Raw genomic sequence first — 24,470 nt, 5'->3', positions numbered from 1 at the left:
CTCTCCTGGTAACCTCCTCGAAAAACTCCAACAGATTGGTCAAACATGACCTACCACACACAAAGCCATGTTGACTCTCCCTAATAAGCCCCTGTCTATCCAAATGCTTGTAGATTCTGTCTCTTAGTACTCCCTCCAATAACTTATCTACTACTGACGTTAAACTCACCGGCCTGTAATTTCCTGGATTACTTTTCGATCCTTTTTTAAACAACGGAACAACATGAGCCACTCTCCAATCCTCTGGCACTTCACCCATAGACAGCGACATTTTAAATATTTCTGCCAGGGCCCCCGCAATTTCAACACTTAGTCTCCTTCAAGGTCTGAGGGAACACTCTGTCAGGTCCCGGGGATTTATCCACTTTAATTTTCCTCAAGACAGCAAGCACCTCCTCCTTTTCAATCTGTACAGTTTCCATGGTCTCACTACTTGATTCCCTCAATTCCATAGATTTCATGCCAGTTTCCTTAGTAAACACAGATGCAAAAAACCTATTTAAGATCTCCCCCATTTCCTTTGGTTCCGCACATAGCCGACCACTCTGATCTTCAAGAGGACCAATTTTATCCCTTACAATCCTTTTGCTCTTAATATACAGTATCACAATAGAATAAAGGGAATTACAGAGGTATAAGAGAGGAGTTTTCCTATGTGGATTGGAGTGGGATACTGGCACGGATGATGGCTGAAGTTTCTGGGAATAGTTCACAAGGCGCAAGATAGCTATGTCCTACAGAAGAAGAGTTCTTAAATGGCAGCGGTGAGCAACCGTGGCTGACAAGGGAAGTAAAAGCCAAGGAAAGGGCATATAATGTAGCAAAAGTGACCGTGAAGTTGACTGATTGGGAAGTTTATAAAATCCCACAAAAAGCAACTTAAAAAACCATAAGAAGGGAAAAGATGAAGTATGAAGGCAAGCTACCCAGTAATATAAAGTATGATACTTGAAGTTTTTTCAGTTTTGAAAAATAAAAGGGAGGTGAGAGTTGATACTGAACCACTGGAAAACTTTGCTGGTGAGATAATAATGGGGGACAAAGAAATGGCAGATGAACTTAATAAATACTTTGCATCAGTCATCACTGTGGAAGACATTAGCAGTGTACCAGAGGTCTGTGAGTGTCAGGGAGCAGGAGTGAGTGCCATTGATAGTACAAAGGAAAAAGTGCTAGGCAAACTGAAAGGTCTTAGGGTGGATAAGTCACCTGGACCAGATGGACAACATCCCAGTGCTGAAAGAGGTTGCTGAAGAGATAGCAGATGCATTGGTTATGATCTTTCACAAATTACTTGATTCTGGCATGGTTCCAAAGGACTGGAAAATTGCAAATGTCACTCCACATTAAGAAGGGAGGAAAGCACAGCCTCAAAACTGAGGAGCAACCCTTTAGAACAGAGGGAAGGAGGATTTTTTCTTAACCAGAGATGAGTGAATCTGTGGAATGTTCTGCCACCGAGAGCTGTGGAGGCCATGACCGTGGGTATATTTAAAGTGAAAATTGATTTCCCGATCAGTCAGGGCATCAAAAATTATGGTGAGGAGGCAGCTGTACACAGTTGAGTGGGATCTGGAATCAGCCATGATGGACTGGTGGGACAGATTCAACAGGTTCAATGGCCTAACTATGTCCTTATGTCTCACGGTCTTATGGACTGGAAATGGGTTAATGTTTTCCCGGTATATAAGAAGGGTGACTGCACTGACCCTGGTAACTATAGTCCAGCAAGCTTAACGTGTATCGTAGGCAAGATAATGGAAACATCAATAAGGAATGAGATGGAAAAGCAGATGATAACAACAGACATGTTACCAAAAAGCCAGGAAGGGGAAATCATGTTTTATTAATTTGCTTGGGTTCCTTGAAGACGCAACTAAAATTTATGATAACAGTTGATAACATTTACTTGGACTTTCTGAAGGCTTTCAACAAGGTACCCCACAAGAGATTAATAATCAAATCACAGGAGGTAGGGATTCAGAGCAAGGTGTGTGAATGGGTGCAGAATTGGCTTAAAAACAGAAAACAATGAGTTATGGTGAAGTTATAATTTTCACACCGAGAAGATGTTAAAAAGCTATTCTACAGGAATCAGTTTTGGGGCCACTGCTGCTTTTAACTTACATGGATGATTTTGATAAGCACATAACAAATAAACTGCTAAAGTTTGCTGATGACATAAAATTAGGGGGATAACATTCAGGCAGCAGAATCAATACAGTTCAGTCTAAACAAAATCTAGATGTGGGCAGATAAATGGCAGATGAAATGTAATGCAAATACCTTGGGTACTGTCTACAGTTTTGGTCTCCATATTGTGTGGGGGATATGAAGGCACTGGAAAGAGTTCAGAGAAAGGTGATTAGACGCATTCCAAGTCTGCAGGGTATGAGCTCTGAAGAAAGATTGAAAGAACTACATATTTTTAGCCTAAGTAGATGTAGAATGAGAGGAGACAAGATAGAAGTGTTCAAAATCATTAAGGTTATAAGTAACACACATAAAAGTTGCTGGTGAACGCAGCAGGCCAGGCAGCATCTCTAGGAAGAGGTACAGTCGACGTTTCGGGCTGAGATCCTTCATCAGGACTAACTGAGGGAAGAGCTAGTAAGAGATTTGAAAGTGGGAGGGGGAGGGGGAGATCAGAAATGATAGGAGAAGACAGGAGGGGGAGGGATGGAGCCAAGAGCTGGACAGCTGATTGGCAAAAGGGATATGAGAGGATCATGGGACAGGAGGCCTAGGGAGAAGGAAAGGGGGAGGGGGGAAGCCCAGAGGATGGGCAATAATGGATGGGATATGAGGGGGAGGTGGGGCATTAACGGAAGTTAGAGGAGTCAATATGCATACCATCAGGTTGGAGGCTACCCAGACGGAATATAAGGTGTTGTTCCTCCAACCTGAGTGTGGCTTCATCTTTACAGTAGAGGAGGCCGTGGATAGACATATCAGAATGGGAGTGGGATGTGGAATTAAAATGTGTGGCCACTGGGAGATCCTGCTTTCTCTGGTGGACAGAGGGTAGGTGTTCAGTGAAACAATCTCCCAGTCTGCGTCGGGTCTCACCAATATATAGAAGGCCACATCGGGAGCACCGGACGCAGTATATCACCCCAGCCGACTCACAGGTGAATTGTAGTCCTCTTCCTAAAGATGCTGCCTGGCCTGCTGCGTTCACCAGCAACTTTTATGTGTTTTGCTTGAAATTCCAGCATTGCAGATTTCCTCATGTTAAGGTTATAAGTAAGGTGGATGCTCGCTGGTACTTCAAAATGAATCCATCACTGAGGACATGAGGCCATAGGTGGTTTAAGGGAGATTTCAGACTAACAGCAAGAAGAATTTCTTTACACAGCTAACTGTGGACACATGGAACAAACTACCTCGTTGTGTATTTGCAAATAGTACCTTAGAGACTTTCAAATCTAAACTCGATAGTTATTTCAACACACTGTGTGAATAGGAACTTGGCAAGCTTTATTGGGCAGAATGGTCTGTTCTTGTCAAAAACTTTCTAATAGTTTCTAATGTTCTAATGAGCATTACGATGAATCGCAGATTGGACTGGGCTGCGGCAAGGTCAGTGAGCGAGTATGTGGCAAGATGTTGGTTCCATCTGCCTTCCACTGATCTCTGTGTGTACATTCCTGGAAACTTTACCACTGATTCTTGTTTTAGAGATTTACCAGAAATCCTGAGATCAATTGTGGGTGTAATGTTCCTTTTAGAATAACAAATAACTTGAGTCCTTGCACCAGAAAGTTTAGTCCCCCACCGACATCCCAATTCCTCCACTTCATTAATAACTGTCTGCATTTTACATATAATTTATGTATCATTTACATAAACGATATAATTTATATTCCTGCCTCTCTTCCACACTGCCACTGTCTTCATCTCCATATAATTATTTAGAAATGCTTGAGCCAAATTTTAGGAAAATATCAGTAATCATAATATTAAAAAGGAGTAAGTTACACACACTCCCCTATATTGTTCTATTTTCTATCTCATACTCCTTAGAAAATGTTGTTCCCACCCTAACTTGTATCTGTCTGTCCCATAAAAAATTTTGAATCCAATTGAAAATTCTACAACCTATTCCCACCTTTCCAAGCTTAAGCAGCAATGCTTATGTCCATAAGATATAAGTTTTTTTTTCTACATCAAAGAAACCATTGATTCTTTATTAACTTTGGGCCTAATGAATATCAGATTCCAAACTTAATACCAAGTCCAGTATCATTCACCAGATTGGTATGCAGCTAATTTTCCACTACTTTCCACAAAATAAGAAAGTTTTGCTATAACCATTCTGTCATGGTCCCTTCTGGCAATCCCCCACCTTGCTACTTACCTCAGGAATTGGGCCTCTATCCCCTCGTTTAATTTCCAATCATTCCCAGGTTCCACTAGCTACACACACCTGCTTTCCATCAGCAAATGCAGGATAGAGACCCTGTGATCACAACAAAGAGCTGTCAGTTTGCTGGTCGACTCTGGTGTGAGTAACCTCGTTCCATGGTTCTGAGGACTGTCAGGTCTAAGTCTAGCATCACTTCTGGATTCTCTCCAAACCCAGGACTCCGGGTGAAGACTCTCCTGGATACTGATTCCATGCTCACTACGTCAATGATGCCTCCCGACTCTGCCTCCGTGCCCATGTTCTGCCGCCACACTCATCCAACACATTCATTCCATGATCTTACAGACGTGTGAAGTTAGCAAAATATTGTAGGTCTTTACCTGGAAGGATCTGATTGATCCTCACCAGGTTTCAATACAGGGATAACAACTGATAATTTCCAGAAAGCAGGCAGTCGCCTTTCAACCCATATTGTATTAAAGAATTCCAAGACCAACATAGCTTTTGAATCTGATAACCATGTAAGCACATTATCTTACCCAGGTGATGTCTGACCAGCGCTATTAATGCAGGCAAGATCTGGAACACAAACAAAGAAGATCTGCAGATGATTGGAAACCAAGCAACACACCAAAAATGCTGGAGGCACCCAGAAGGCCATGCAGCATCTACAGAAAAGAGTACCGTCAATGTTTCAGGCTGAGACGCTTCGGCAGGACTGGAGAAAAAAAAAACACAGAGTCAGAGTAAAAAGTTTGGTGGGGGGAGGGGGGACAAGGCCAAAAGAGGAAAAATGGGAATGGAGAATGGTGAGGTGTGGGAGGGGGGAGGGCGGCATTACCAGAAGTTCATGAAATATATGCTGATGTGAAGAGATTGGAGGCTACCCAGACAGAATATAAAGTCTTGCTCCTCCAACCAGAGTATGGCCTTGGAGTTTCAGGCTGAGAACCTTCATCAGGACTGGGAAAAAAAAGATGAGGATTCAAAGTTAGAAGGTGGGGGGAGGGGAGGAAGAAACACAAGGTGAGGGGTGAAACCGGGAGGGGGAGGGGTGAAGTAAAGAGCTGGGAAGTTGATTAGTGAAAGAGATACAGGGCTGGAGAAGGGGGAATCTGATAGGAGAGGACAGGAGGCCATGGAAGAAAGAAAAGGGGGGGGGAGGAGATCAGAGGGAGGTGATGGGCAGGCAAGGAGATAAGGTGAGAGAGAAAAGGGAATGGGGACTGGAGAAAGGGAGGGGGGGGTGGTACAGGCATTACCAGAAATTCGAGAAATTGATGTTCATGTCAACAGGTTGGAGGCTACCCATGCAGAATATAAGGTGTTGCTCCTCCAACCTGAGTGTGGCCTCTATGTGACAGTAGAGGAGGCCATAGACTGACATGTCAGAATGGGACTGGGAAGTGGAATTAAAATGGGTGGCCACTGGGAGATCCTGCTTTTTCTGGCAGACGGAGTGTAGGTGCTCAGTGAAGTGGTCTCCCGATCTATGTCGGGTCTCACCAATATAAAGGAGGTCACACCTGGAGCACCAGACACAGTATATGTCCCCAACACACTCACAGGTGAAGTGTCACCTCACCTGGAAGGACTGTTTGGGGCCCTGAATGGTAGTGAGAGAGGAGGTGTAGGTGCAGGTGTAGCACTTGTTACACTTGCAAGGATAATTCCCAGGAGGGAGATCGATGGGGAGGGATGAATGGACAAGGAAGTTGCATAGGGAGCGATCCCTGTGAAAAGCAGAAGTGGGGGGGGGTGAGATGGATGTGGTTGGTGGTGGGATCCCATTGGAGATTTGGAATATTCTTTTACTTTCTCAACAATCTGAGGATTGCTTGCTCAAACTGTTTCTCTACAAGAACTATGTACACTGACATATGTTTTTGCTAATAATTCTGCCTTTCTCAGAGTCAGTAACTACAAACTTCTTCCCACAATACAAGACAAGTAATGCATCAAATTTTGTAATTCCCCCATTTTCTGTATCAAATCCCGAACTTCCCTGACCTGGATTTCTTGCCCAGTACTATCACAGTATGTTCTCCAATTCATTCTCTTTGCCCTTCTCACTACTATTCTAACTATAGCTTGAGCTTTTTTACATTGTATGAAAGATGAACGGGAAGTAACTCTGCCTAACTTTCCTAAAAGCTTCATTCCACTCCTTCACTGCTCCTTTACATTCATCTGTCCACCTATTATTTTCCTTTTACTATCTCGAAAAGATCCAGAATTCACTTCCTTACCTCTGGAGTTCAGTACACAGCACAAGGTATTATTACTCAACTCGATATCCTCCAAAACCAAATGATCAGGAAATCTACTTTCAAATAAATCATCAAATATATCCCAATTTGCCTTTTTAGAAATCCCATCAGGAATATGAGAACCATTCTCTGATACACACGTATTCCCATTATATAAACAATGGGGAAATGATCACTCCCCATTGTTGCATCATTAATAACTTCAGAGTTAACTCTTCTATCTTTGCATGTTTTCTGCAGCTTTTAATATCATGTTATTTTTCTGTCCTACTTTTAGATCGATACACCACATCTGCCATGAAAGTAACAAATTCTAGTTTATCAATAATCTACAAATCCTTTAATTTCAAACCATGTGCTTTACATACTGACACTAATATAACTGTATTTGAATGGTAATAGATATTGACACAGTCTAATGTACCCACTTGCAAGTTTCTACAGATGCACAGTATCATGGAGAATTTTTTAACCGGTTGCATCACTGTCTGGTATGGAGTAGCCACGGCACAGGATCAGAAAAAGCTGTAGGAAGTTGTAAACTCAGTCGGCTGCTTCATGGGCACTCGCCTCCCCGTCCCCGAGGGACACCTTCAAAAGGTGATGCCTCCAAAAGGCGGCATCCTTCACCCAGGACTCGCCCTCTATTCATTGCTACATCAAGGAGGAGGTACTGGAGATCGAAGATACTCACTCTACATTTCAGGAACAGCTTTTCCCCTGTGCCATCAGAATTCTGAATGGACACTGAACCCATGAACACTGTGTCACAATTCTCTCTTTTTAATTCTTTTTTAGAAAATGTAATTACTGTAATTTATATCTTTATTATTATGTACTGCAATGTCCTGCACCCGGAAAACACCAGACTTCACGACACATGGATTCTGATTCCGCACTTTCTGCAGAGTGGCTGCATGTGAAACCATGAGCACTGCACTATAAGTTTTTCCTCTTTTTAACTTTAAAAAAATATATATACTTACTGTAATTCATGGTTTTATTATTATCTATTGCAATGTGATACTGCTGGAAAATAAATTTTACAACGGGCGTCCATCATTAACGACCCCATCATCCAGGTCATGCCTTGTTCTCATTGCTACCATCAAGAAGAAGGTACAGAAGCCTGAAGGCACACACTCAACGACTCAGGAACAGCTTCTTTCCCTCTGCCGGACAATCGCCATGACTGACAATGTGATCAATGGTCGACGAGCTAACCATAATCCCTGGCGTGTTAGAAATAGCACCGCAGATACGCGGGCGCCTTCCCGGTGTCGCAGTGCATCCTGGGTCAGGCCATCGGCGGAAGTTGAGGCCCAGGTCCAGTGTTGAGGTCGATTTCATCCGCATCCTGGGGCTCAGCGGCGGGCTTCCGGGGTCTCCGGTGGGCGGTGGTTGGACTTGCAGCCGCAGCGTGTCCGGGAAGGAGGTAACAGATTTACAAACCTCCCCTCTGTCAGCCCCGCCGTTCACACACAGCCATGAAGCCCTATCAGTGCCCCATCTGCGGGAAATGCTTCAAGCAATCGGGCAGCCTGATTGAACACCAGCGGGTTCACAGCGGGGAGAAGCCGTTCTCCTGCCCTGTCTGCGGGAAGAGCTTTGCACACTTCTCCAACTTCGTGGTCCACCAGCGGATCCACACCGGAGAGAGGCCGTTCACCTGCTCTGACTGCGGGAAGGGGTTCACCCAGTCATCCGAACTGAAAAAGCACCAGCGGGTTCACACCGGGGAGAAGCCGTTCTCTTGCTCGGATTGTGGGAAGGGGTTCAGCCGTTCGTCCACTCTGCAGATCCACCAGCGAGTTCATACCGGGGAGAAGCCGTTTACTTGCTCTGACTGTGGGAAGGGGTTTATTGAATTATCACATTTGGTCAACCACAAGAGAGTTCACACCGGGGAGAAACCTTACATCTGCTCTGAGTGTGGGAAAGGGTTCGCATATGTATCCAACATGTTTAAACACCAGCGAGTTCACAGCAAGGAGAGGCCTTTCACCTGCTCTGAATGTGGGAAGGGATTCACTCAGTCATCTCACCTGACGACCCACCAGCGAATTCACACCGGGGAGAGGCCGTTCACCTGCTTTGAGTGTGGTCAGGCATTCACCAATTCCTCTTGCCTTTTGAGACACCAGAAAATACACACCGGGGTGAAGCCGTTCACCTGCTCTGAATGTGGGAAGGGCTTCGCTGTTTCATCTGATCTACTGAAACACCAGCGGATCCACACCAAGGAGAGACCCTTCACCTGCTCTGAATGTGGGAAGGGCTTCACTAATTCATCTGAAGTGTTAAAGCACCAGCGGATTCACACCGGGGAGAAACCGTTCACCTGCTCCGAGTGTGGCAGAGGGTTTGCACTTATATCCAACATGGTTAAGCACCAGCGAGTTCACAGCGGGGAGAGGCCGTTCACCTGCTCTGAGTGTGGGAAGGGATTCACCCAGTCATCTCGCCTGGTGAGTCACCAGCGAATGCACACCGGGGAGAGGCCGTTCATCTGCTCCGAGTGTGGTAAAGGTTTCACCAATTCCTCTTGCCTTTTGAGACACCAGAAGATACACACCGGATTGAAGCCGTTCAACTGCCCCGACTGTGGGAAGGGCTTCACTTGCTCATCTGATATGTTAAAGCACCAGCGGATTCACACCGGGGAGAAACCGTTCATCTGCTCCGAGTGTGGGAAAGGTTTCACCAATTCCTCGTCCCTTTTGAGACACCAGAAGATACACACCGGTGTGAAGCCGTTCAACTGCCCCGACTGTGGGAAAGGCTTCACCAGTTCATCTGATGTGTTAAAGCACCAGCGGATTCACACAGGGGAGAAACCGTTCACCTGCTCCGAGTGTGGGAAGGGGTTCACTCAGTCATCTCACCTGCTGAAACATGAACGAGGCTGTTCATCTGCTCCGACTGGCAGAAGGGATTCAGCGCTTCCTGTTAACGATTGAGACACAAGCAAGTCCACACTCCAAAGAAGCCTGTTCTGTTTCATTCGGTCATCCAATCTGATGAGACACCAGCGAATTCACACTAGGGACAAGATTTTAAAATGCCATGTGCGGAATAAGTATCCACACGCAGAGAGATTCTTACATAGTTATGGATTCTGCAGTTACTGTACCGACTAATTCTCTAGGAATTGAGTCTGGTGATTGGGGAAGATGCCTTTTTTTATTAAATCTTAGAACTTGCTGAAGTTTGATATTCTGAAATCTATGTGAAGTAAACAAGTTCTGTTTAAAATGCTTTTGTCTCTTAAGTGCTTAATGTCACCCCATGTGTACAGTGCAAAGACAAGTCAACGAACCCAGTGGGAGCCACTCTGGGTCAAACCAGGGAGAGATCTGTTCCTTCTGGTGTCGACATCAGCTCCCTCGCAGCGCCCTCTGCAGGAATATTACTGCAACTCCCTCTGCCCGCTTGTTTTGGCAAATGCATCCCCGCTGCCCATCTCAGCTTTTCCCCAACAGTTCAACACTGTTGTAACTTTCTGATTGACAAACCATCTCAGGAGTTTTCCAAATGTACAGTATGTATGTCAGAGATCCCCACATTCCGGGCTGCACCATCTTCCCTCAGCTACTGGGGCCAGGGGCGACAGAAGACTGAAGACCCCGCACCACGGGGTTTATGTACAGCTATTTCCCTACAACGGATCAGATCCTGAACCAACTGGCACGGCCTTAATGACGGCACCAGTACAATGACTTTACACTAAAATTGTCAATATTGTTCTTTTAATTGTGGTGTTTCTAGTGAAATGTTTTTCTTCTGAATGCTGCTTATTTGATTCTATGAACCTGCAATGCTGCTGCAAGTTTTTCATTGCACCCATGCATACATGCACTTGTGCAGGTGACAATAATCTCCACTTTGTCTTTGACAAACTTAGGGATAGGAAGAGCACAGATTTATGTCCGTTTCTGGCACATTTTTCTCAAACCTCTGGAGTCAGGAGACAATGTGATGGCTTTCCAAACATTTGTCAGTTTGCTACTCCCAACACTGAAAGGCAGGGCGACACAGAGGTCTGGGGAATGCACAACACAGGATTAGTGTCACACGGGTACCGGCTGTGGTTGGTGTAAAGCCTCACAGCAGAGTGAGGACCCATTGGGTGTCTGATCAGTGAAACAGGGTGGGGAGCCAGAGAGGGATCAGCCCAGTTTAGTCAATCATTGCAAGCGAGTTCCCCCATCAGGTTCTGTGGGGTTAACATGTGGACAGGGAACAGGAAACAGTCACCAGTTCCCCCATTATTCCCCTTCCAGAATGCACAGCATGGCTGTAAGTTATGGGATGTGAACACAAGAGTGGATGGAGATGGGAACATGTGAGAAAGAGTTCAGTTTAAATGGTGTGACTAAGACAATTTACCCAATGTGTCAGGTGTCAGGTGTAATGAAAAACCTACTTGCAGCAACATCACAGCCTCAAAGCATCAGCTAAGTAGCATTCACAATGTAAACATAACTTAAACATAGATGGTGCACGATTTCTTTTTTACCAGAATGTAGTCAGAACAAGAAATCCTTTGTAATGCAAAGTGGTCGTGTAGTGGTTGTGCTGAGGTAGTGATTAGTGTTGAGCCAGTTATTTCAAAAACCAAACCTATAGGATATGGAAACCCCTGAATGGAATGGACATGGAGAGAATGTTTCTGATGGTGGGGGAGTCCAGGACCAGGGGGCACAGTCTCAGAATACAAAGACGTCCCTCTAGAAGGGAGACGAGGTGGAATTTCTTTAACAAGAGGGTGACGAATCTGTGCCACAGACAGCTGTGGAGGCAAAGTCTTTGAGTATATTTAAAGCAGAGGCTGACAGTTTCTCGATTAGTAGGAGTGTCCACCGTCCTCCTCGCCCGTTCTTCCAGTAATGTGAATGGCAGTTGGCCAAAGGCATTCCAGCCACGTACTGGGCTGGAGTGTTGAGCAAACAGACCAGAAGTTCACCCCCTTTTAAATTCTCCCGCCCAACCAAAGTAATATCAAAAAGTCTAATGTTTTCCAGAAAGGCAAATGTGCACCAAGATGCAAAGGTCGAAGTGAGATTTATGATCAGAGTCCATGCCTAACACCACATAGTGTGCTGAGATTCTTTTTCCTGTGGGTAGACGCAGCAAATCTATAGGACAGTAACTGTAAACAGGATCAGAGCAAGAGCGGAGAAGGCAACAAAGTGTGAAAATGGAAATAGAAATAAATGGCCGTAAATAACAAATAACAACTGCATGAAATAACAAATTAAAGAGTTCTTAGAGTGACATCATTGGTTGTGGGAACATCTCCAATGATGAGTGCAGTTTTCCTCTTTTGTTCAAGAGCCTGATGGTTGAGGGGTAATAAGTGTTCTTGAACCTGGTGGTGTGAGTCCTGAGGCTCCTGTACCTTCCGCCTGATGGTTGAGGGGTAATAACTGTTCTTGACCCTGGTGGTGCGAGTCCTGAGGCTCTTGTACCTTCTCCCTGATGGCAGCAGCGAGAAAAGAGCATGGCCTGGGTGGTGAGGATCTTTGATGATGGATGCTGCTTTTCTAAGGCAACATTTCATGTAGATGTGCTCAGTGGTTTGTTGGGAGGGTTTTACCTGTGACTTACTGAGCTGAATCCACTACCTTTTATAGGACTTTCTGCTCAGAGGCACTGATGTTCCCATACCAGGCCGTAATGCAGCCGGTCAATACACATATGATATACTTTACATTATCTACTGTATATGCTGTAATGTACAGGAAGTAATATTCCAACAAACTTTCCTTTTTAAACTGTCTGCTGCAAAGATCTCAAATTAACAATTAAATGTTTCGTCTGCACCTCACTAGATCTGCATTCAGACAATGTATGTTGCACTGTTTTTTTTTAAATGTTGCTCAAATATATAAATAAAAAAGGAATGAAAATATGGTATTTAATTGAACTCTGAAAGCAATGAATGGGAAAGCACGCTAGATGATGCAAATGAGCTTGTGGGGGAGGGGTGGGGGAAGATGGAGGGTGCAGCATGTCAGACATTATCTCTGCTCCTGATTGACCACACACAGTGCACCATTCATACCCTACAGGGTGGGCAAGACCCAGCAGGATACCCTGCAACGTTCTCCACCAGCTACTGATTATAATTACTTTGTTATAGATAACAAGTCTGTGGTGGCCAGTGCTATCATATTTGCTGTTGTGTGCTGGGGCAGCAGGCTGAGGGTAGCAGACACCAACAGAATCAACAAACTCATTCGTAAGGCCAGTGATCTTTTGGGGATGGAACTGGACTCCCTGACGGTGGTGTCTGAAAAGAGGATGCTGTCCAAGTTGCATGCCATCTTGGACAATGTCTCCCATCCACTACATAATGTACTGTTTGGGCACAGGAGCACATTCAGCCAGAGACTCGTTCCACCGAGATGCAACACAGAGCGTCATAGGAAGTCATTCCAGCCTGTGGCCATCAAACTTTACAACTCCTCCCTTGGAGGGTCAGACACCCTGAGCCAATAGGCTGGTCCTGGACATTTCCTGGCATAATTTACATATTAATTTTTAATTATTTATGGTTTTATTACCATTTAATTATTTATGGTGCAGCTGTAACAAAAACCAATTTCCCTCGGGATCAATAAAGTCTGACTATGACTATGACCATAATTACATGTTAATAGGGAAGTAGCCACATCTAATTCAACCTGAGGAGATTACTATGGAAAACTGGGCATGGCCCGTGCTGTAGTAATCTAATTGAAACAGCTATTTCACTTAGGAAAGATAGGCAAGATCACCAAGGTGGAGAAGCAGCCTTATACATAATAGAGAACTTAAACATGAGGCTGCTTATGACAGGAGATGAATCTAGACTTAATGAAGATATCTGGGTGAGAATTGAAAGCTATAAAGATAAAGGAATAACATTGGGTGTATGTTATAGACTTGCAAATGCTGATTGTGATTTTCATAAACAACTCTATCAGAATATTAGAAATCCATGTTCTGGGGATGATGTTATAGTTATGGGAAACTTTAATTTGTCAAATATTGAGTGGGAGAACCCAGTGACTAATAGACTGCAGGAAAGTGAATTCATTGAGTTATTGAATGATTGTGTTTCGAGCCAGCATGTAAATGCTCCAACAAGAGGGGAGGTCTGAATAGATATGATATTCTGTAACAATCAGGATAGAACTTTGAGTACAGAAGTTGTTGAGCCTTTGGTGATAATAGCATTGTTAGACTCAAAGGTTTTTTGGGAGAATATATCGGTAAATACCAAAGGCATTAAATTGAGTTTTAGAAAGGCAAAGTTTGTGCAGATATGGCAAAGACATCAGAAGGTAACCTGAAGGAAACTGTTTGATGTTGAGTCAGTCCAGGAACAATGGGATCGTTTTAAAGTGGTAATACATGCAGTGCAGGAAATGTTCATACCCAAGGTCAAGAGAAGTAATTAAAAATGATAGATCAACTACATGGATAAATAAAGGTATACATTAAAAATATTGAAGGAAAGACAGCTACATAAGGAATATTTATATATTCCTTGTGTTTGAGCCTATTCAGGGAAAGCCTATCTTAGATTGGGTGTTGTGTAATCATCCAGATTTTATTAGGGAGTTTAAGGTAAAGAAACCCTTGGGAGACAGTGATCATAATATGATTGAATTCATACTGCAATTTGAGAGGGAGATGCAGAAGTCAAGATGTATCAGTATCACAATGGAATAAAGGGAATTACTGAGGCATGAGAGAGGGGCTTGCCCAGGTGGATTGGAGGGGGATACTGGTGGGGATGATGGCAGAACAGAGGCGGCTGAAGTTTCTGTGAATAGTTCACAAAGTGCAGGATAAATATGTTCCAAGAAGAAGGAATTCTCAAATGGCAGGGATAGGCAGCCATGGCTGACAAAAGATGAAATATGAGGGCAAATGAACCAATAGTATACAGCAGGACACCAAAAGATTTTTCAGTTAAGTAGAGTGAAAGGCAGGTGAGAGTTGATATTGGACCAGAGGAAAATGATGCTGGTGAGGTTGTAATGGGGGATAAAGAAATGGCAGATGAACTTAATGAGCACTTTGCATCAGTCTTCACTGTTGAAGTTACTAACAGGGTACAAGAGGTCCATGAGTGTCAGGGAGCAGAAGTGAGTGCCATTGCTATTACAAAAGAAAAAGTGCTAGGCGAACTGAAAGATCTTAAGGTGGAGAAGTCACCTGGACCAGATGGACTACATCCCAGAGTTCTGAAAGAGGTTGCTGAGGAGATAGCAGATGCATTGGTTGTGATTTTTCAAGAATCACTTAATTCTGGCATAGTTCTGGAGGATTGGAAAATTGCAAATGTCACTCCACTCTTTCAGAAGGAAGGAAGGCAAAAGAAAGGGAATTAGTTAGCCTAACCTCAGTGGTTGGGAAAGTGTTGGAGTCAATTATTAAGGATGAGGTTTCATGGTACTTGGAGAGTAATGATAAAATAAGTGAAAGTCAGCATGGTTTCTATTAAGAGAAATGTTGCCTGAAAAGTCTATTAGAGTTCTTTGAGGAAGTTAGAAGCAGTGTGGGCAAAGGAGAAGCAGTGGATGTCATTTATTTGGATTTTCAAAAGGCATTTGATAAGATGCCAGACATGAGGATGCTCAACAAGATAAATTATATGGCATCACAGGAAAGATACTGGCGTGGATAGAGGAATGGCTGACAGGCAGGAGGCAGCCAGTGGGAATAAAAGGGACATTTTCTGGTTGGTTGCCAGTGACTGATGGTGTTCCTCAGGGGTCAGTATTGGGACCTGCTACTTTCCACGTTGTTTGTCAATGATTTAGGTAATGGAATGGATGGCTTTGTGGCACATTTGCTTAGCACTTTTTCCTTTGAAATAGCAACAGCACCATTCCTGCTACATGACACTCACAGATGATACAAAGATAGGTGGAGGGGTAGGTAGTGTTGAGGAAGCAATGCAATTGCAGAATGACTTAGACAAATTGGAACAATGGGCAAAAAAGTGGCAGATGGAATACAGTGTTTGAAAATGTATGAAAATGCATTTTGGTAAAAGGAAAAAAAGTGCAGACTATTATCTAAATGGGATGAAAATTCAAACATCAGGGGTGCAAAGGGTCTTAGTAGTCCTCGTGCAAGACTCCCAGAAGGTTAATTCACAGGTACAGACTGTGGTAAAGAAGGCAAATGCAATGTTGGCATGTATTTCAAGGGGAATACAATATAAAAACAAGGTGATAATGCTGAGGCTTTATAAGACACCAGTCAGGCTGCTCTGGTAGTATTGTCAACAGTTTTTGGGCTCCATACCTCAGAAAGGATATATTGTCATTAGAGAGAGTCCATAGGAGGTTCATGAAGATGATTCCAGGAACAAAGGGGTTAACAGATGAGGAGCTTTTGGCTGCTTGGGGCCTGTACTCAGTGGAATTTATAGGAATGCAGGGGGATATCATTGAAACCTACCAAATGTTGGAAGGACTGGATAGGGTGGATGTGGAGAAGGTGCTTCCTATGGTGGGGGTGTCCAGAACTAGAGAGCACAACATCAAAATTGAGGGGCGACCCTTTAGAACAGAGGTAAGAATTTATTTTAGCCAGCGAGGAGTGAATCTGTGGAATGCTCTGCCGTAGACTGCGGTGGAGGCCAAGTCCATGGGTATATTTAAAGAAATATTGATAGTTTCCTGATTGGTCAGAGCTTCAAAGGTTATGGTGAGAAGGCACTTGCTGTATCCTCAGATAGGAGCAAGCATCTACAGTGTTGTTAAGTAGATTTATCCTTGTACTCCTGCCTCCATTCAATCACACCAAACATTTTTCTTCCAGAGAGTCCTCCAGCACCATCCCAGTGACGTTTGTGACATTACATAGTACTATGCACATCAAAATCCCCACACCATAAAGCCTTATTATTCCCATTTCCACCCCAATTTCCAATATATCAGGTTATATATATATAACCTCTCACAACTATTATAATACTTTATTATCTTTACTACTCTTTCCACCACTCTCAACCAGCATAGACTCATAAACAGCTCCAATTTTCAAAACTCAAAGTGCTATCCCATTTTTTAACGAAGGTAACCTCTCCTCTTTTATACGCATTTTCCGATCACACCTTACATCAACATAACTTTGTGGCTTAAACCACAGAAAAGATTTCAGCTAGGTTTTCAGTAAGCATAAAACACCAGTTTTATTTGATAAATCTTCATCAAATTTCTGAACTTCTTGGCCAATTGCTTACAAACTTCTGGCATTCCATCGTAAGATTAGAAAGACCATGACCAACAGTAAAGCATCGTTAATAATTTTAGAGTTAACTCTTCTATCTCTATATGTTTTTCTGTAGTTTTTAATATCATATTATTTTTCTGTCCTTCTTTTAGAATGATACACCACATCTGCCATGAAAGTAACACTTTTTTGTTTATCAATAATCTATAAATCCTTTAAAAAGGAACTTACGTGCTTTACACACTGACACTAATATCACTGTATTTCGATGGTAATAACATTGACACAGACTTCAGTACATAGTCACAGGTTTCTACCGATGTACCACGGAGAGTCCTCGAACTGGTTACATCACCGTCTGGTATGAAGGGCACTGCATAGGATCAGAAAAGGTTGTAGAAAGTTGTAAACTCAGTCAGATGCTTCATGGGCACTCGCCTCCCCAGCACAAAGAACGCCTTCAAAAGGTGATGTCTCAAAAAGACGGCATCGATCTTTAAGTATCACCCAGGACTCGCCCTCTCTTCATTGCTACAATCAAGGAGGAGTTACTGGAGACTGAAGATACTCACTCGACATTTCAGGAACAGTTTCTTCCTCTCTGGCATCAGAATTATGAATGGACAATGAAACATGAACTGCTTCATAATTTTTCCTCTATTTTAATTAAAAATGTTAATATATGCTTACTGGAATTTATAATTTTTATTATTATCTATTGCAATGCCTTGCTGCTGGAAAACAATACATTTTATAATGGGCATCCAAAATTAAGGAACCCCATCACCCAGGTCACGCCTTGTTCTCATTGCTACCACCAGATAGGAGATACAGAATCCTGAAGGCACAGTCTCAACGATTCAAGAGCAGCTTCTTCCCCTTTGCCATCAGATTTCTGAATGGACGTTGAACCCGTGAGCACTTCCTCACTAATTTTTTCACAAACAAGATAAAATCTGCTGATGCTGGAAATCCAAGCAATGCACATAAAATGTTGGAGGAACTCAACAGGCCAGGCAGCATCTATGGAAAAGAGTACAGTTGACATTTCGGGCCAAGACACTTCAGCGGGACTTGGAGAAAAAAAAATGAGGAGTAGAGTTTAAAAAACCCTCCCCCCACCTTTATTTCTACTGAGTTCCTGTCCTGCTGAGTTCCTCCAGCACTTTGTATATGTCACTATTTTTATTTCTATTTTTCACTACCTATTTAATTTAACCATTTTATATATATATATATATATATATATATATATATATAAACTATTTATATAACACAAAACCACAAACACTGCTCCACCTCTTAAAGGTCATGCGTCAACAGTATCTCCTAATGTTTTTATATGTAGTTAATCTAATCGGATTTATATCAGAAACAGATCCACGTTCAAAACTCAGTAATACATCAAACTCTTCCTTATTTTATTTAAATCCCGGCTTCTGCCTTTATCACGGGACTATAAACCACCCCAATCCTCAATTCAATGCTTAATTTTTCCGTTTCTCAAAAAGCTGCTGTTCTCGTCCCTCCATACACTCCTGTCACCCTATACCATGTCCAGTATACCATTACCTCCATTACCTCCGATTTTATCCCCACTTCCTGTCACTCTTATTAACCTCCACAACCTTCCGGTCCGCAACACCAAATAATCTACTTTATTGCAACAAAAAAATTGAGGGGGGAGGGAGACATCTACATCAATGGCCGGTTAGCTACCCATAATGCCAGGCGTGTAGAACCAGCTCCATCCCCCGCAGCGCCATCGGTACGCGGGCGTCTTCCCGGTGACGCAGTACATCCAGGTCAGGACATCGGCGGGAAGCGGAGGATTCTCCCGGGTTCGGGTGCGGTAGGCGGTCGGGGGGAGACGGTGGAATATCGACACTCTCCGTAGCCGCGTTCGGCCGGGTCCTAGCCTGGTCCTATTCTCTCCAAGTCTGCGTTCGGGCCCGGGTCCAGTGCCGAGGTCGATTTCATCCGCAACCTGGGGCTCAGCTCCCGAGCGTCCCAGTCTCCAGTGGGTTGCGGTTGGACTTTCAGCCGCAGTGTATCCGGGAAGAAGGTAGCAGATTTACAAACCTCCCCTCTGTCAGCCCCGCCGTTCACACACAGCCATGAACCCCTATCAGTGCCCCAGCTGCGGGAAACGCTTCAAGCAATCGAGCAATCTGATCACACACCAGCGGGTTCACACCGGGGAGAAGCCATTTACCTGCCCTGACTGCGGAAAACTGTTCGCCTACCGCTCCAACTTCGTGGTCCACCTGCGGATCCACACCGGAGAGAAACCGTTCACCTGCTCTGAGTGCGGGAAGGGGTTCACCCAGTCATCCGAACTGATGAAGCACCAGCGGGTTCACACCGGGGAGAAGCCGTTCTCTTGCTCGGAGTGTGGGAAGGAGTTCAGCCGTTCATCTGCTCTGCAGAGCCACCGGCGAGTTCACACGGGGGAGAAGCCATTTACTTGCTCTGAGTGTGGGAAGGGGTTTACGCAGTTGTCAAATTTGGTCAACCACAAGCGAGTCCACACCGGGGAGAAACCGTACATCTGCTCTGAGTGTGGGAAGGGATTCACTCAGTTATCCAACATGTTTACACACCAGCGAGTTCACCGGGGGGAGAGGCCTTTCACCTGCTCTGAATGTGGGAAGGGATTCACTCAGTCATCTCACCTGACGACCCACCAGCGAATGCACACCGGGGAGAGGCCGTTCATCTGCTCCGAGTGTGGTAAGGCATTCACGGATTCCCGTTACCTGTTGAGACACCAGCAGCTGCACAGCGGGGTGAAGCCATTCACCTGCTCCGACTGTGGGAAGGGCTTCACTCATTCATGTGACCTGCTGAATCACCAGCGGATCCACACTGAGGAGAGACCGTTCACCTGCTCCGAGTGTGGGAAGGGATTCACGGAACAACATTACCTGACGAGACACCAGCGTGTTCACACGGGGGAGAAACCGTACGTCTGCACTGAGTGTGGGAAGAGTTTTACTCAGATAACCAACCTGAAGTCTCACCAGCGACTTCACACTGGGGAGAAACCCTTCATCTGCTCAGAGTGTGGGAAACGATTCACTCAGATGTCCAATCTGCGAACACACCAGCGAGTTCACACCGGGGAGAAACCGTTTATCTGCTCTGAGTGTGGGAAGGGATTCACTCAGCCATCTTCCCTGTTGACTCACCAGCGAATTCATACTGGGGAGAAACCGTTCATCTGCTCAGAGTGTGGGAAGGGATTTAATAAACGACCTTATCTGGTGACCCACCAGCGAATTCACACTGGGGAGAAACCATTCAAATGCTCAGTGTGTGGGAAGGGATTTAATAAACGACCTTATCTGGAGACCCACCAGCGAATCCACACCGGGGAGAAACCGTTCATCTGCTCGGAGTGTGGCAGGGGATTCACTCAACGATGCAGCCTGAAGAAACACAAGCAAGTTCACACCCGGGAGAAGCTGTTCACCTGTTCTGAGTGTGGGAAGAGGTTCATTCGGTCATCTAACCTGGTAAAACACCAGCAAGTTCACACTAGGGACAAGGTTTGAATATGTCTGTGTGGAATATATATCCACATGCAGAAAGACCCTCTCAGGGTGATGGAGACTGTAGGGTTGGGTTAGACTGTATAATTGTTACCTTTCTTGTAGTTTAACTTTCTTGTGCTTGTTTGTACAGTACTTTATATCATTAGCTCTCTATGTGTAATTGTTCTGGGGGTTGCCTCTGTATTATTTTCGAGAAACTTTCAAGATATGGTGGAGGCTATTGTGTCACTTGGCATCGGGAGGCTTGGTTCCTGGTACCTCAGTGTGACAGCCAGTACTGGAAGCCTGTGAGATGGCACAAAGAAAATCAGCTAATCTCTCCACTGATTCCCAATATGCTTCTGGAATTGTTCACGATTTGGAAACAAGTGGAGGCAAAGGGGATTTCTTATGGCTGTATGAATCACAATGAACTCATGAGTGTTATCTAATAATGGTAAAACACCACTACAAAATGACAATAAGGGAAAACCATGCAAATGCATTCGCTGATGAAATTGTCAACAAGGCAGCATGGGTTCGGTCAAAGAAGTTTTTTTTTAAAACTCAAAGAATTAAAAGAAGTACAGAGAGCATCTGGAGTAAACAGGCAAACATAGAGGCTATTTGAGAGATGCAGACTCAATGCTCTAATAAAGAAATGTTGTTCTGGATGGAGAATGCTGGGACATTAAAGAGTGCTGGAGCATAGAGTCGTAGACTATGTTGCTTTCTTATCTAGCAGATAAATTCCCCAGGACACATTGGAGTGGACATCTGGTCTATTTTTGCATCTACAAATGGACTACATTACTCTCCCAAGGTGTCGAGGATACCCAATGTACTAGTAATAGTGGACAAGTTTTCAAACTATTCCCACAAGGAAAGCCACAGCCACACACACCAACAACTAATCAAGGACTGTATTCTGAGATGGAGATTAGCACCTCACATTGACTCTGACCAAGGAACACATCTCACTGGGAATGTTTATTGGGAATTATGACAACTGATGAATATTGAACGGTCTTTCCATTGTCCACATCATCCAGAGTCATCAGGACAAGACGAATGAATGAATGGGATCATCAACAAGGACTGAGTGAGTATCATGAGGAAGGTTGTACCATGGCCTACGGCTCTTCCTGTCGTCTTGTGTCACATCAGAGCAACCACAAACAAGATAAAGTCCATTGGAGGTGGTAACAGGGTGACCCACGTCACTGCCAGGAGCTCTCGACCTCAGAGAAGCTGATATACATATTATGGCAGAGAGTTTAATTAACTATTTTGTAAAATTAACCCAAGATGTGCTGTCTGCTTCCCAACAGGTTTCTGCTGCTTGGAGTGATCAAAGACTCTGATTCCTGCTGAGATTCCCATAAGGAACCACTGGGAGCTCAATGAGAAGGTCCTTAACAAACGTTGTTAATTACAAATTCAGATGTGAAAGGAGGTGAATACACACAAGTCACTGCAAGTAAGCTAAAGTGGTTGCTGATGGTAGAGCAGCTCAAACTCACATTAGTGTACCTATTTTCAAAGATAGTCTAGGTAACACTGACATAAACATGTGAATACCCTTTTATATTTCCATAACTGAGGCTCTGATATGACGAGATTTTCTTCTTTGCATCTCCAGAAGTAATACAGTAATCTGGCATGGTGGTGTAGTGGCTAGCACAATGCTTTACAGTCCCAGTGACCCCGGGTCATTTCTTGCCCCAGTCTGTAAGGAGTTTGTGTTTTCTCCCCATGACCACGTGATTTCCTCCGCTTGCTCCAGTTTCTTCCCACTTTCCAAAATCGTACTGGCTGATAGATTAACTGGTGATTGTAAATTGCCCTGTGATCCGCTGGGATTAAATCACGTGTTGCTGCTCACGGTTTGAAGTGCCAGCATTCCACACGATATAGAAAGTGGCTGTCAGACAGGACTGTATAATTACTTTACACTAAAATTTACTATATTCTAATTGTGTGGTTTCTTGTAAAAATGTTATTTCTTCTGAATGCTGCTTATCTGATTCTATTAGCCTGCAATGCTGCTGCAAGTTTTTCATTGCACCCATGCATACAGTATTGCACCCATGCATACAGTATTGCACCCATGCATACAGTGGCACACAAAAGTCTGGGCACCCTGGTCAAAATTTCTGTTACTGTGAATAGCTAAGCGAGTAAAAGATGAGCTGATTTCCAAAAGGCATAAAGTTAAAGATGACACATTTCTTTAACATTTTAAGCAAGAAAACTTTTTTATTTCCATCTTTTACATTTTCAAAATGACAGAAAAGGAAAAGGGCCTGAAGCAGAAATTTGGGCACCCTGCATGGTCAGTACTTAGTAACACCCCCTTTGGCAAGTATCACAGCTTGTAAACGCTTTCTGTAGCCAGCTAAGAGTCTTTCAATTCTTGTTTGGGGGATCTTTGCCCAATTTTCCTTGCAAAAGGCTTCTAGTTCTGTGAGATTCTTCGGTCGTCTTGCATGCACTGCTCTTTTGAGGTCTATCCACAGATTCTCAATGATGTTTAGGTCAGGGGACTGTGAGGGCCATGGCAAAACCTTCAGCTTGCACCTCTTGAGGTAGTCCATTGTGGATTTTGAGGAGTGTTTAAGATTATTATCTTGTTGTAGAAGCCATCCTCTTTTCATCTTCGGTTTTTTTACAGACGGTGTGATGTTTGCTTCCAGAATTTGCTGGTATTTAATTGAATTCATTCTTCCCTCTACCAGTAAATGCTCCCCGTGCCACTGGCTGCAACAAAAGCCCAAAGCATGATCGATCCACCCCCAGTACTTAACAATTGGAGAGAGGTTCTTTTCATAAAATTCTGCACCTTTTTTTCTCCAAACATACCTTTGCTCATTGCAGCCAAAAAGGTCTATTTTAACTTCATCGGTCCACAGGACTTGTTTCCAAAATGCATCAGGCTTGTTTAGGTGTTCCTTTGAACCTTTTGAATTGAACTTTTTGGCTTCTACAACAGGATAATGATCCTAAACACTCCTCAAAATCCACAATAGACTACCTCAAGAGGTGCAAGCTGAAGGTTTTGCCATGGCCCTCACAGTCCCCCGACCTAAACATCATTGAGAATCTGTGGTTAGACCTCAAACGAGCAGTGCATGCAAGACAGCCCAAGAATCTCACAGAACTGGAAGCCTTTTGCAAGGAAGACTGGGTGAAAATCCCCCAAACAAGAATTGAAAGACGCTTAGCTGGCTACAGAAAGCGTTTATAAGCTGTGATACTTGCCAAAGGGGGTATTACTAAGTACTGACCATGCAGGGTGCCCAAACTTTTGCTTCAGGCCCTTTTCCTTTTTTGATATTTTGAAACTGTAAAAGATGGAAATAAAAAAAGTTTTCTTGCTTAAAATGTTAAAGAAATGTGTCATCTTTAACTTTATGCCTTTTGGAAATCAGTTCATCTTTTACTCACTTAGCTATTCACAGTAACAGAAATTTTGACCAGGGGTGCCCAAAATTTTGCATACCACTGTACATGCACTTGTGCAGATGACAATAATCTCGATTTTGTCTTTGACAAACTTTAGGAAGATTTATATCTCTCTCCAGCATATTTTTCTCTAACCTCTGGAGTCCGGAGACAATGTGCTGAATTTCCAAACGTTTGTCAGTTTGCCACTTCCAACACTGAATGACAGGACAACTTGACACGAAGTTCTGGTGAATGCATAACACGGGATTAGTGTAAGACAGTTACGGCTGTGATTGGAGTAAAACCTCAGTGAAGGTTGAGGACCCATTGGGTGTCTGCTCAGTGAATCAGGATGAGGAGCTAGAGAGGGATCAGTACAGGGGTGGGGTGGATATAATCATTCCCAAGTGCATGACCATGACGAGATACTTCTACAGCAACTTGTATTGCCAACACAGACAAACAACGAGCTGACTGTCATACATCGGTAAGAGGAAGTGACAGGGCATCATAGCATTGATCTCAATGAGGCATTAAACACAAGTTAGCAACAAGAGTTGACATATTGACAAGCAATGTGTGCAACACATTACAGTGCCAACTCTC

The 24,470-nt window shown here is 43.8% G+C and overlaps 1 protein-coding gene across 3 annotated transcripts; it reads left to right on the top strand.

The window, feature by feature from the left end:
* The first annotated feature begins 7,968 nt into the window (after positions 1-7,968).
* Positions 7,969-22,374, top strand: LOC134352760 (zinc finger protein 850-like). Of its 3 annotated transcripts, none has more exons than XM_063060190.1 (2): positions 7,969-9,493; positions 19,022-22,374. In XM_063060190.1, the coding sequence occupies exons 1-2, from the start codon at positions 8,127-8,129 to the stop codon at positions 20,436-20,438; spliced, it is 2,784 nt and encodes a 927-aa protein (XP_062916260.1). In that variant the 5' UTR covers positions 7,969-8,126; the 3' UTR covers positions 20,439-22,374. The 3 variants fall into 3 exon arrangements, 2 of the variants coding, with proteins under 2 accessions (XP_062916260.1, XP_062916262.1); XM_063060192.1 differs by having other exon boundaries at positions 7,969-9,534; positions 19,063-22,374; XR_010019457.1 differs by lacking the exon at positions 7,969-9,493 and having other exon boundaries at positions 18,684-21,519; positions 21,749-22,374.
* Positions 22,375-24,470: the final 2,096 nt, after the last annotated feature.

The sequence above is a fragment of the Mobula hypostoma genome, chromosome 10, assembly GCF_963921235.1.
Source record: "Mobula hypostoma chromosome 10, sMobHyp1.1, whole genome shotgun sequence".
Classification (NCBI taxonomy): Eukaryota; Metazoa; Chordata; class Chondrichthyes; order Myliobatiformes; family Myliobatidae; genus Mobula; species Mobula hypostoma.
The sequence above is the reverse complement of the archived record's forward strand: the minus strand, read 5'-3'. Positions and strand labels throughout refer to the sequence as shown.